Source organism: Zootoca vivipara, chromosome 2 (assembly GCF_963506605.1).
Source record: "Zootoca vivipara chromosome 2, rZooViv1.1, whole genome shotgun sequence".
In the NCBI taxonomy this organism is placed as follows: Eukaryota; Metazoa; Chordata; class Lepidosauria; order Squamata; family Lacertidae; genus Zootoca; species Zootoca vivipara.
In genome coordinates this window covers 97227439-97239766 of record NC_083277.1, presented here as the reverse complement: position 1 = coordinate 97239766, position 12328 = coordinate 97227439, and the positions used below count along the sequence as shown (strand labels likewise).

General features: G+C 39.4%; 1 protein-coding gene across 1 annotated transcript in view; it reads right to left on the bottom strand.

Annotated features, from left to right (window-relative positions):
• Positions 1 to 12328, bottom strand: part of RPTOR (regulatory associated protein of MTOR complex 1) — a 321297-nt gene that overhangs the window by 180732 nt on the left and 128237 nt on the right. The window contains exon 6 of the mRNA XM_035104148.2: positions 10325 to 10500. Coding sequence (XP_034960039.1) covers positions 10325 to 10500 — 176 coding nt within the window. The remainder of the gene's footprint in view (positions 1 to 10324; positions 10501 to 12328) is intronic.

Here is a 12328-nt window from a genome sequence, read left to right as displayed (position 1 = left end):
TTAATATTTTGTTGGAAGTCGCCCAGAGTGGCTGGGGAAGCCCAGCCAGATGGGCAGGGTGTGTGTGTGTGTGTGTGTGTGTGTGTGTGTGTGTGTGTGTGTGTATATGGGAGAAGAAAGGGCTAATAAGTAAACCCTACACAAATCTGGAGTGGAGTCCCTAAGATGTAATATTGTACGCCTCCTTTCAGCAACTCCTGCAACTAAGCTGCTGCCAAATGTATTTCTCTGCTTTCATTTCAACCAAGGCCGAGGTGGGGGTGTCTTGTTGTCTGGTCAGCCCAGGACTACCATACACAATGCCCAGGCTTGTGTCCCAGAGAGGTCACTTCGGTGCTGTTAATGCAGTGGAAACAATGCAGGAGACAGCACTTACGAGTTACCAGTCTCTGCAGCCACAGCGGGCGCTGTGATTCTCCAGTGGTTCGATTTCACCTCCAGAGGTGCACTCCATTGTCTCTCAACAACAATCACAGCTCTGGGTTAACATGCAATGGGAAGCTATGGTGAAGTGCTGAATCCAGGCTTGTTTAACCATTCATGCAAAGGGAAGATCAAAGAGGTTACAAAGGAGCTCTGTTTACCTGCACATAGTTTCATGTATACCCTTGCTTACTAAACCAGGATTTTAGGCTTAGTATTTTGTATGAATGTGGTTACTGTCTGTCAGTTGATTTTTGTTTCAAAGTTTTGCTATGGTGATAAATACAACAAAAGCTATAAGAGAGGCAATCACTTTGTATCAAAGCAAGGAAACTCAGCTATGGTTTTTATGCCCACCCACCTGCTACCATAACCACTGCCCTTTTCCACCCCATAGTTCAGGTGGCCTACTGTGGTTCATAGCCAGCCATGGTTTATAGCTCATCATTCCAGTTAGTAACATGAATAATGAAACACATTTGATTTGAACTAATGTTTTGGGTTGTTGTTGTTTTTTGCCTTTACAAGTACTCTGACCACAGTACTGCAGAATTCTGCAGTTGTTATATGTCTAGAGGCTGCTCCAGTTAAGTAATCCGCCTTTATATCTGATCCCAACAAGTTACTTTTGATGACCAGAAACCTATACAGTGGTACCTCTACTTACGAATTTAATGCGTTCCGAACGCACATTCGTAAGTCGAAAAAAATTGTAAGTCGAATCCCATAGGAATGCATTGGGAGAAAAAATTCGTAAGTCGAAGCAACCCTATCTAAAAATTCGTAAGTAGAAAAAATCCTATCTAAACCGCATCTAAGATGACGGACAGAGCTCCATTCCTAAGTAGAAACATTCGTAAGTAGAGTTATTTGTAAGTAGAGATACCACTTTACTTAATTTCCGCATTTTTTTTGCACCCTATATTTGCAAAAGGCAGACAAAACAAGCTACCAATTTTCACTGCACCACCAAAGAAGAAAAGACAAAATATAACAGCAGCATAAGCTCCCTTTCCCTTTTAATCAGAAGCGACAACTTACGCAGATTTGATGCCCTTTAAAAATACAGGGCTATGGAATCATGCTGAGAGAAGCAGTGCTTAGGAGTTAAACAGCCCGCTCAAGTACATTTTATACTGCTGTACCATGCAAAATGCCCTCACATGTATCATTTCCAAAACCAGTCATTAAAGAGGTCTGAAGCTGATGTTATTGCAGAGCTCTGAATCTCAACTTGTCTAGTGGCACAAAGCCAAGCCCCGACGCTCCTTCCATAATGCCAGTAAAAGAAGAAATCAGCTAATCCTGGGTTCTTGCAGAGCTGCAAAGAATTTTAAACAGGACTAGAAAACTCAGCACAAACCTATCATTGCTGGTAGGCCTTTCATAATCAAAAAGCATCAGCAGGACAGGAGGGGAAGAAGTAGCTTTTCTCTCGCACATATATACATGGAACTTATTTGTCTCTATTCTGAATCCCAATAAAATTTCCCTCTTAACAAAATGGCAACTGAAAACAAAGATAACACAGAGCTTATAATAATCTTCATGTTCTCCTGACTGTCAAATTCAGCCCAAATGAGAAAAGGTTATTTGCACACAAATAAAAAATCCTGTGGATATGCTTAAACGTGGCTGGATTATGTCCTATATTACCAGTAAAAAACCCTTAAAACATTGAATTGAGCTGAAACTCAGGGCCAAATTCAACTTATGAGCCTGGCTAGCAGAAGCCAGTGCAAGGACTTCCTGTAACTTACTCTTGTGTAAGTGTACACAGGACTGCAACTTTAATCTATCAGAGTTGATCTGGAGTGGGGGTGGGGTGGGAATGTTGAATGGTAAAATGGCAGGACTTCACAAACTAAAACAAACTTTTCATTATGGAACTACAACTATATGCTGCTTCAGTGTGGAAGAATCAGGGGAGTTCCTTCAAACTTCACTCAACAGAGGGGCAACAAAGAACAATCAACAGTACAAGGTCCCAAGGGTGATGAACCCTCCCCAGATTTCCTGTTTATTGTGATTTCAGGCAAGCTGACATGAGGAAGGGGCAAGGGCCATGGAGAGGTGAATTAAAGTGACAGAGAAGGTGACACGGGGCAGAAAAAAAGAGAGGAAAAGGAAAAGGAGATGGAGACAAAAGGCAATACTAGTAGGTGAAAGGAGGTACAAGAGGGTGAGGGAGGGAAGGGGAAGAAAAGAAGAAATATTTGGGAACATAAAAGAAGAGGAGAGGAAAAGGCTCTGCTCCAATGTGATGGTTTGAGCTGTGCCTCCGTAACCCTTTCCCTCAACTCATGCTAATACCTGCAGGGCTAAGAATGGGACTGTTACAAAGTCAGATAAGCTGGGGTGGATTTATGCACTGGGACTCATTTTAAGACTTAGTTCGGTTGAGGCGCTTCAGTTCCTTTGCTCCAAAAGTGTGAGAGTTTCCATAAAATGTGTGCTGCGGGCACCGCTCTCTGGAGGTGTAAAAAGCAGAGAAACACCTTTGTTGTTGTTCAGTTTGCTTTACTGTTCCACAAAAGGTTCTGCCTCATCAAGCATGCATATGTTGTCACAAAAATCAATACTACAGAAAATTTGGCTCAATTCTACTAAAAAAACAAAACAAAAACAAAACCCCAAACCTATGTCCTCTCATTTCCATCCTCCTCCTCCCCCCCCCCGGCCCATATTAATCATTGCCCTTGGATATTCACAAACTACTCTTTTCAATGCAATTGCTTTAGATGAAATCTCCCTTTGAAAATTTGCCACCTCCTGTTTAGGAAGGGGAATATCAAGTTTTCACTCATTTTCCCTTGGTAGTTTACTTCTTCAAAAGTTGATAAATATATCTCGTTTTGAAATATTCTCTAAAAAAGTAACAAAACTTTGCTTTGCTTTTCTCTTATCATATGCATGTCATTGCTCTTTCTTCATATAAGCTTTATAAAAGTTTATAGGTGTAAGTTCAATTTCTTATAATGTTAAAGAAGTTCCTATTCTCATGCTATGAAGCAGGAACTAATAAACCCAGGGGGCGAACAAATCACACAGAGACATTTACTGGCACTTAGCAATTAAGTACGAGGCGGGAGTTATTTTGGACTTTTCCAAATTAGATGCTAGCAATTTTACGCAATCCTGAAAAGGGAAGACATCCTACAGGTGTCTCTCAGGCTGTCATTTTAAAGCGATCATAAAACAATCAGGGGGTGGACTTGTGAGTAAGTATAACGGGAAGAAACATAATTCTGCTTTTTGCTGCAGTGCTGGCTATACAAGGTGAAGCTCCAACAGCTTTCTGAAGTTGGGTCCCAAGGGTTGTAGCCTGCACTGCAGCTTATTAAAGGAAACATCATTCCTTTCAGCGGTTTTTTTTCTAGTTTTGCAGTGTTTTTACAGGGTGAAACTGAACGGCACTTTATTCAGAATGCCCCAAATGCAACTGGAAACATTGCAAAATTTATCATTCGTTATTCACATGACTTCTTTTATATTACTTCTTAAAGATATCAGTTGGCAATCTTGTTACACTCTCATCATTAAGTTATGCTGAAAAGGAGTTTTTAGGTAAACATGGACTTTCTCTTGAAGGCACACTAGTCATAGCTGCCAAGTTATCCCTTTTTTTAAGGGATTTCCCCTTATGCTGAATAGGCTTCCTCGCGAGAAAAGGGAAAACTTGGCAGCTATGACACTAGTATATAGCAATTTCCACTGTCTAAAAAGCAGTAGCCCACTTCCTAAATTTGGTAGACAACTAAAAACATGCCCAGTTGCCTTCCTTGTGCAATTCCAATCGTGTGGTTGCTACCTAAGGAGCTAGTCCTGTAAATAGCCATTCACCTTTGATAAATAAGAATTAATTCTAGGTGACTGGAAAGACACCTAAAAGGGGTGTGGGGGGGAAGGGAGTGTCATTTGTGACCTAAAGGAAACAAACAGAGATATCAGTCCAAACAAGTAACGAATAAGATTTTATAGAGAGTTATATAGATATGTATGGAAAGCCTCTTAGGAGCAAGGGGTGGATGGGTCCACCCCATCTTCCCCTAGAAATGAAGCTGGGCCCACATGGTGCAAGTCAGGTGTCTGGGTTGTGTAAAAGAGGAGCCATGGGCACTAACATAGTGGCATCTTCTTTCTACCACAACTGGAGATACTTGTGAGCTTTATAATTGCTTAGTTCAGAATGCAAACTTGAGTTACTCATGTCTGCCTCAAATACCAGGTAAGCCAGGGAAGAACAATTCCCCTCCCACTTGCAAATTTTCAGCCCTCTTTCCACCTGTGTCTACTCGCTTCTTCTTCTGTGAAATGGGTGGAGTAGACTCTGCTGGTCCCTCAACTGGAGAAACAGTTGACTCAGATTTACGCAGAATAAGCTGAGCATTTCCTGGTGCATTGGGGAACCACCTTCCAATCCAAGGAATACTATGGGAGGGGGTGATTATTATTATTATTATTATTATTATTATTATTATTATTATTAATTATTGATTGGCCAAGTACCAACATACTTGGAATTTTGCTTTGGCTACATGGTTGTAGTAGTAGAGTCTTTTAAGTTACTGGGCTCTATAATTTCTCGAAACCTAAATTGGTCAGGCAACATCAATAGTATTATTAAAAAGGCCCACCATCATTACCAAACACAGCTTCTGTAGCCCTTTCAGCAACACAAGAAATAAGAAACAGCAGAAAAGTCTTTTCTCAGTAAGAGAACGCTGTGTGAACCCACATCTCTCAAGATCCAAGTCCAGCCCTCCAATCAATGAATCACACTTGTCTGTGGATCGTATTATGTAGTTCGCTGAAATTTCAAGCGCTTTGAGCACAGCATGTTATGCTTATATGGAAAATGGATACACACACAGCTTGGTGGAAGCAGTATTTTGATTGATTTTTTCCACTTAATAAGAGGGGAATTTCAAAACTTAACATTCACTGCTTGGTATGCAGGATATTCCTCTATTACCCATTACAACTGCAGTATCTTAGTGACCTACTTTTAGTAGAGATGGAGTTTATGCTGTGAGAATTTAACACCAAATGCTTTGAAATGTCTATTGAAAGGTCTGTAGTCCACGTTATGAATGTGCATGCCATCCAGGCATGTGATAAGCAATGATCTTTATATACTAATCTCAGAGTGATGCAAAATGTAAATGGACCTCCTGCCTTACTTACAGCAAGCCGTACCTGCAGAGAATGACTCTGCTGCAAAGCACTGAATATTAAGAGCCTGTAGCATAACATGGAAGAGAGTGCTTTTCTCTACCAGAATCAGTTCATTTTGGTGTTACTTGGTCCCTACAAGTCTTTCAACACCAGAGAACAATAGTCCAATTTCAAAATAAAAGCAAGGCTTCCCTACAAATATGAACACATTAATCTGGGAGACGCACTATGACCCCTCTACCCACCCTAAAAATGTCAAGTTTGTACATTTATTTTTTACTGTTCTGTGAACACCTGATTTCTTTGCAGTTCAATGATACCAAGGACAGAAAAGTACTTTTCCAGGGACACTTTCCATGCCTCTGGTTGTGAGCTACGAAGCCTATTTTGGAGCGTGGGCAGTATGCCTCAATAGCTGTTAAACTCCCTTACACAAATAATAATCTTTTATAGCATTTTCATATTTGGAAGAGAAAGAACTGGCAAGGGAACTGCACTCCCTGCCTCCTGGTGCCTTTGAGATGTACTAGGTTTATTAATTATTTATAAATAAATAAATAAATAAATAAATAACATAAAATAAAAATAAGCATTCAGTCTGCTAGCATCACTACAAAGGAATTTCACTTTTCTGCCAACAACTTCATCCTCCTCTCTCCAATCTATCCATGTATCTATCATATACATGGGTACATTCAATACAAATACTGTAACATACCACACTGCAGAGTTGCACAAAAGAGGACTGATTACTATAAAAAAGAGGACTGTTTGTTTGACACTGAGCCATTCCTTGATGCTTCCTGCAGTGAATGCTGAGACAGATTGGCACTAAATGTTTAGGGTTGTGGGGAGCAAGAAAAAGATGATAATGATAATTATTATTATTTATACCCCACCCATTTAGCTGGGTTTCCCCAGCCACTCTGGACTGCTTCCAACAAAATATTTAAAATACAATAAAGCATAAAACTTCAGATGTCTTCTAAAAGTCAGAAACAGTAGTTGTTTATTTCCTTGACATCTGATGGGAGGGCGTTCCACAGGGCAGGTTCCACTACCGAAAAGGCTCTCTGCCTGGTTCCGTGCAACCTCCCTTCTCGCAGTGAGGGAACCACCAGAAGGCCCTCAGAGCTGGACCTCAGTGTCTGGGTTGAACGATGGAGGTGGAGACGCTCCTTCAGGTATACTGGACGGAGGTCATTTATGGCTTTAAAGATCAGCACCAACACTTTGAATTGAACCAGGGGTGCCCAAACGTTTTCCAAAGAGGCCCAGATTTGATGAAGTGAACATGCTTTTTTGGGGGTATTGAAGTTGTTGAGCTTTTTTTTTACAATTTTACCCCAAAAGTTGTTGAGCTTTTTTTAGGATGTTACCCCAGGACATGTACTGCCATGGGGGCCGGATTAAATTTGGCCCCCAAAACGGACTTTGGACATGCCTGCCTTAAACAAAGTCAAATATGCTCTTGGTGGGTTGTCTTCAAAGACAGGGACAAAGTCACAATCTCCCAGACAAACTGCTCATAGGTCACAAATCACAATAGGGAAGGGAAGAGCAAGTACCATGCCTTAAATTCTTTGAAGGGAAGGCAAGATAAAGAAAAGCAGTATCTGTTGCATAAAAAAAACTATTGCAGATTCATTTATTCACTTAAACATTGTGGGTTGTAGCCAATGCTCTGTGGGCAGAAGTCCACTTGCACAATGGGACTTTCCTTTCCACTCCTCCACACTTCCACACACCCCAAATCTGCTCCAGAGGGTCTGCCAATCCTCCAAAACTGATTCTGATGGCATCAGTTCTGATGCAGGGGAAAGGAGAAGAGGAGAAAGTTCCATTCTGCAAGCAGAAATATATTGCCATAACAGAAAAGTATGGCTGGATAAAAATTAATTAATTTATGGCATATCCCCCCCCCTTTACCTTCCTCAATAACATGTAACAACCACTCATTTTGTACACATATTGAACACAAAGCAAAATGCTCCAATATCCATAATAAATTAGGAAAAATAAGCAGAGACTTTAAGGGTGTTTTGAATATTGCAGAATCCAGCTACAATCTAACTCCCCAATGTATTCCTTGAGCTGCAGAAATGTGCTCAAACAAGATGCAGACTTAGAAACAATGAATATGGTAACTAGGCTTAAATATTGTCATGGTTTATTTGCTGTACTGTATTGACTCAGGCTCTCGTGTATAACACAGTATTATTTGCTCACTCTTCATTCACTGAATGATGTCAAAGCAAATTGAAGTTATATAAATATCATTAAGGTTGTACCACAAAACAAGAAACAGAAAAGGAACAAAATATTCCATAAGACTACCTCATATTGTACTAGAACATTGCTGAAGGTACTGAGATGCCAGAGGTGTTATCTTTCAGATGATACAATCCCAAACCCCTTATCAACCCCTGCCATAGATTCATAGAATCAATCACAAAATCACATGAATTTATAATAAATGCAAATCGATTTCTCAGACTCAAGGCTACCACAGAGGTATCCCTCCTTAAAAACATTATGGCGCTATTTCATTTATGCCACATCTTTGAATATTGATTGATTTTTATGTTTCTAAACTAAAGCCACTAAATACAGATTTTTACCAGGGACAAAGGTTTTGCTGAACTGTATTTGTACTTATGCTTAATTTGGTACACTAAAAGTATTAAGATAATTATATGGGTTTTGGTAATAGTCTATTAATCTACTCTACAATCACCTCCTACTAAACAGGTTAAGCAAAAGCAAACAACTGGTTTACTGTTCTGTTATTAAAATATTATAAAAATCTGCTGAATCAGACCAAAAGTCCTATCTAGTCTAGCATTCTGTTCTAACAATGGCCAACTAGATATCAATGGGAAGTCCAAAAGCAGGACATAAGTAAAATAGCATTCTCCCACTCAAAAGCTGGTACTCAGAGGCACCACCCCATCATATGGGAAGTAATATCAAGTTATTGAGGCGAGTAGCTTCTGATATAAAATCTTAATATAATGAACAATGACTAACACATATCTATTATACAAATTGTGTTATTTTTAATGGCTCCATAAAAATAATCAGGGTCTATTGTAGGGAAGCAATAGGAAAGCGTGGACAAAAACCCTGGACTATATATTACAGTGAGGGGGGGGGAAGTATTTGTTCCCCTGCTAAATTTACCTGTTTGCCCTCTGACGAAGAAATAACCAGTCCATAATTTTAATGGTAGGTTTACTGTAGCTGTGAGAGACAGAATAACAACAGGAAAACCCCCAGAAACACAACTAAGTACTGGTCTCTTATAATAAATATTATTATTATTATTATTATTATTATTATTATTATTATTATTATTATTTATACCTCACCCATCTGGTTGGGTTTCCCCAGCTACTCTGGGCGCCTTACAGCATATCTAAAAACATCAAGCGTTAAAAAGCATTTAGGACCTCAGCATCTTTAACGTTCTAATCCTCAAACTACTTCCCCCTCCCCCCAAAAAAATCCAAATGAACTTAAGACCACTTCACAGTAATTATTTTGAGTTCAGTGAACATAAAGACATAGCAGCATAAGGGTTTTAACTTCTGTTTATAGCAGACTGGCAACTTACCATGTGGGACTTTCACAGCTAAGGAAAATAGACATTGCAGATTTCACCAAAGGGCTGTTCCACACAGCACACCTGATTGCTCTATGCTCACCAGTGCTACATCACAATTTCCTGAGAAAATATGCTAAGTGTGGATGGCATACCTTCACCTTTAATTATCCATATTTAGCCATCTGGGAATCCTAACTGGACTATATAAAAATACATGTATGCTGTTGTCCACACTTTTAACAGTTTGCTACCAAAAGCAATTGGGTTTGCCGTGCAAAGCTGCTCAAAGTGGAAAGCCAGGATATGCATACAAAACTGACACTCAACTGCAACTGCAATGATTTCACAAATACTGCAAAAGCAGAAGATCTGACAAAAGAATCTTAATTCTGCACTGTGACATGAAAAACAGAAAGAGGAAAAGAAAGCATTGGACACTTTCTATTTACTAAAACTTTAAACTTGTTTGTGCATCAGAGCTATTAGGTATCTGGTGTTCCATTTGTTTTGGTACTGTAATCTTCTTAGAATATGCTTTCATCTCTCTCCACCTCGGCAGAAGGCCACATCACTTCAAATTATCTTCTCTTTTGTTTATGCCTGCGAATTTTTGTACTCCATGCTATTGCTTAACTAGCTTATTTGAAGCATTTTTGTAACATATGGGATTTACACCGCAATCCTCAAAGCGTAGTACCACTGAAAACCTCTTGTGGAATAAACGGAATATGCACAAGTGGAAGAACTTGAGGATCAGCACTATAGCTTGTCTGGAAAATGGTCTACTGATATAACATTGTGTTGTACCATATGGTATTTCTGATTTGTGAAAAGGCAGACTATTTTAATTTCCAGCACAGTAAGTCCCTTAATCTGAACAAACCCAAATATCCAGCTAGAATCCAAAACGTAATAAACAGAAGGATAATCAAAGCCAAGAAGGTGAAAGTATGCTTAATAAGATACTCTCCCAGGTGAACACCTCAATCCTTGTAATTTAGTACTGCAGATATATTTTAGAGCAGTTGAAGTATTTGGGTCAACAAGTCTATCAGTCCAACAGGCAAGGCTCATAGAACATGCAATATTCCTCCAAATAGCAGGCAAGTCACTCACCATCTCAGCGCAATCTTGATTGGTGTAGTAAGACAGGATGTGAACAGGTCAGCTGGCAGGTCAGGGATCATCGGCAACAACTCACTGGCTTCACATGCTGCCAGTTGAATGCAATTTTTCATTGAAGGAGGCAAGGGCATCTGAGCCAGTGGATGGTTAGGGTTAATTGCAGCCACCTTCATAGGAAATTAAAACAAACAGCAGTTAAGTCTTCCTACTGATTAACTACCAGTATCTAGAAAATCTTCTGGAAACAAAACTAGTAAGGAGATGCCAAAGCTCAGAGAACCATGCTACTCATCAATGATTAAATTACTAATGATACTGGTGGAGATTGTAAAGCAGAAATGAATAGTTCAAGCCTATCCAAAGGGTAACTGCTTATCCAAAGGATAGCTTCCTATACTCTTTAGTCATGGCACGGGTCATTTTTCTCAAAGGCACTACCTTAGTGGTTGTAGGAAGCTGGCTGCATGAGCTGCCCAGCCTGAACTTCTGCCTACCCTGTTTTCCCGAAAATAAGACATACCCATAAAATAACCCGTAGCAGGATTTCTAAGCATTTGCGCAATATAAGCCATACCCCAAAACTAAGACATAGTGATAGGCGCAGTTTTGGAGGGCCCCAAGGAAGAGGCGAGGCTGGACGCATAATTAAAAAATAAGACATCCCCTGAAAATAAGCCATAGTGTGTCTTCCTGAGGAAAAATAAATATAAGACAGTGTTTTATTTTCGGGGAAACACAGTATATCGGCCACATGGACAACTGAAAACCAAGATAGGATTTAGGAATGAAGCCCAGGATACAGGCTGTTCAGGGGCCTTAAGTGGTATGTTGTTTAATATAATATTTTTGTATTCCCATCTTCAGTGCCCATGCTGGCTAATAGACAATAAACCATGAAGTTACAACAATACACAGTAAAGCAGCATATTACAAATCACAAAATAAAATATAAATTCAGCGTTAATTTTACTTTGCTTTTAACAGAAGGGTTTGGGTTTGTTTGTTTTTGCATATTTTGTTGTGGTGAAGGCCTAAAAAAGCATTAGGAAAGCATTAGGGGGGAAATGAGGAAAGCATTTAAAGATCAGTCAGTTCGATTGAAATCCCTTGAAAGAAGCACCATCATGTCATAATGCCTTAGACTGATCCATGTCATCTCTATTCCTTTTTCCTTCATTATCCTGATTTTTTAAATAAAAAACTCCAAGATCAATTTGTTTAATTTGAGATTATGATAATTTGATCCAATTCCCATTATAAAGACGTTTGAGTGCAAGTTTCTATAGGATGCTCAACAAAAGACTGGACCACCAAATTGGTCATTCAATGAACTACTGTGGATATCACCACCTCATTCACGAATAGTGTTATTATAACCTGAAGTAGCTCAACAGTATAAATATTAATTGGCTGAAAATTATTATGAAAGAAAAACTTCTCTGTCATCATTTGAAAATGCTTAGAAAGAAACCACACTGAAAACCAGTTTAACAGCCTTTCATGAAACTGTCTATATCTGATGCAGTGTGTCTCTCCGAAAGAGTGAAAAAAGAAGTTTCCGGTATCTCATGGGATTTCTGGTGTTGAAATTCTGGCTGCAGGGAAGCAATTGTCCCAAATTACAAATGTGAGCTGAAATAGTGCTTCCAAACCTCCACAATGGAGATCAGAAATATTAATTAGCTAGGAAAGGTCTGTATAAACTAGCCCTTACTCATATTCATATGCAAATTAGAAATAAAAAGGAGAATTGCAAGGAGATAAAGCATTACGCCTGAGGGAACGGGGGCAGAAGGGAAAGAATCCTTATGGGAAAATGAATACACAGAGAGAAAAAGAAATGAAAGGTCTTCTTTAACTGCTAAGATTGCATGTAGGCAGTTTGTATGGATCCTTTCTCAAAGCTCAATTTTAAAATGGGCCTTTGATGGTAACCAGCTTGGAAAAAAGGAAACGTTTTTTCAGAACACTCCACAGCAGTTGGTCACAGGAGAA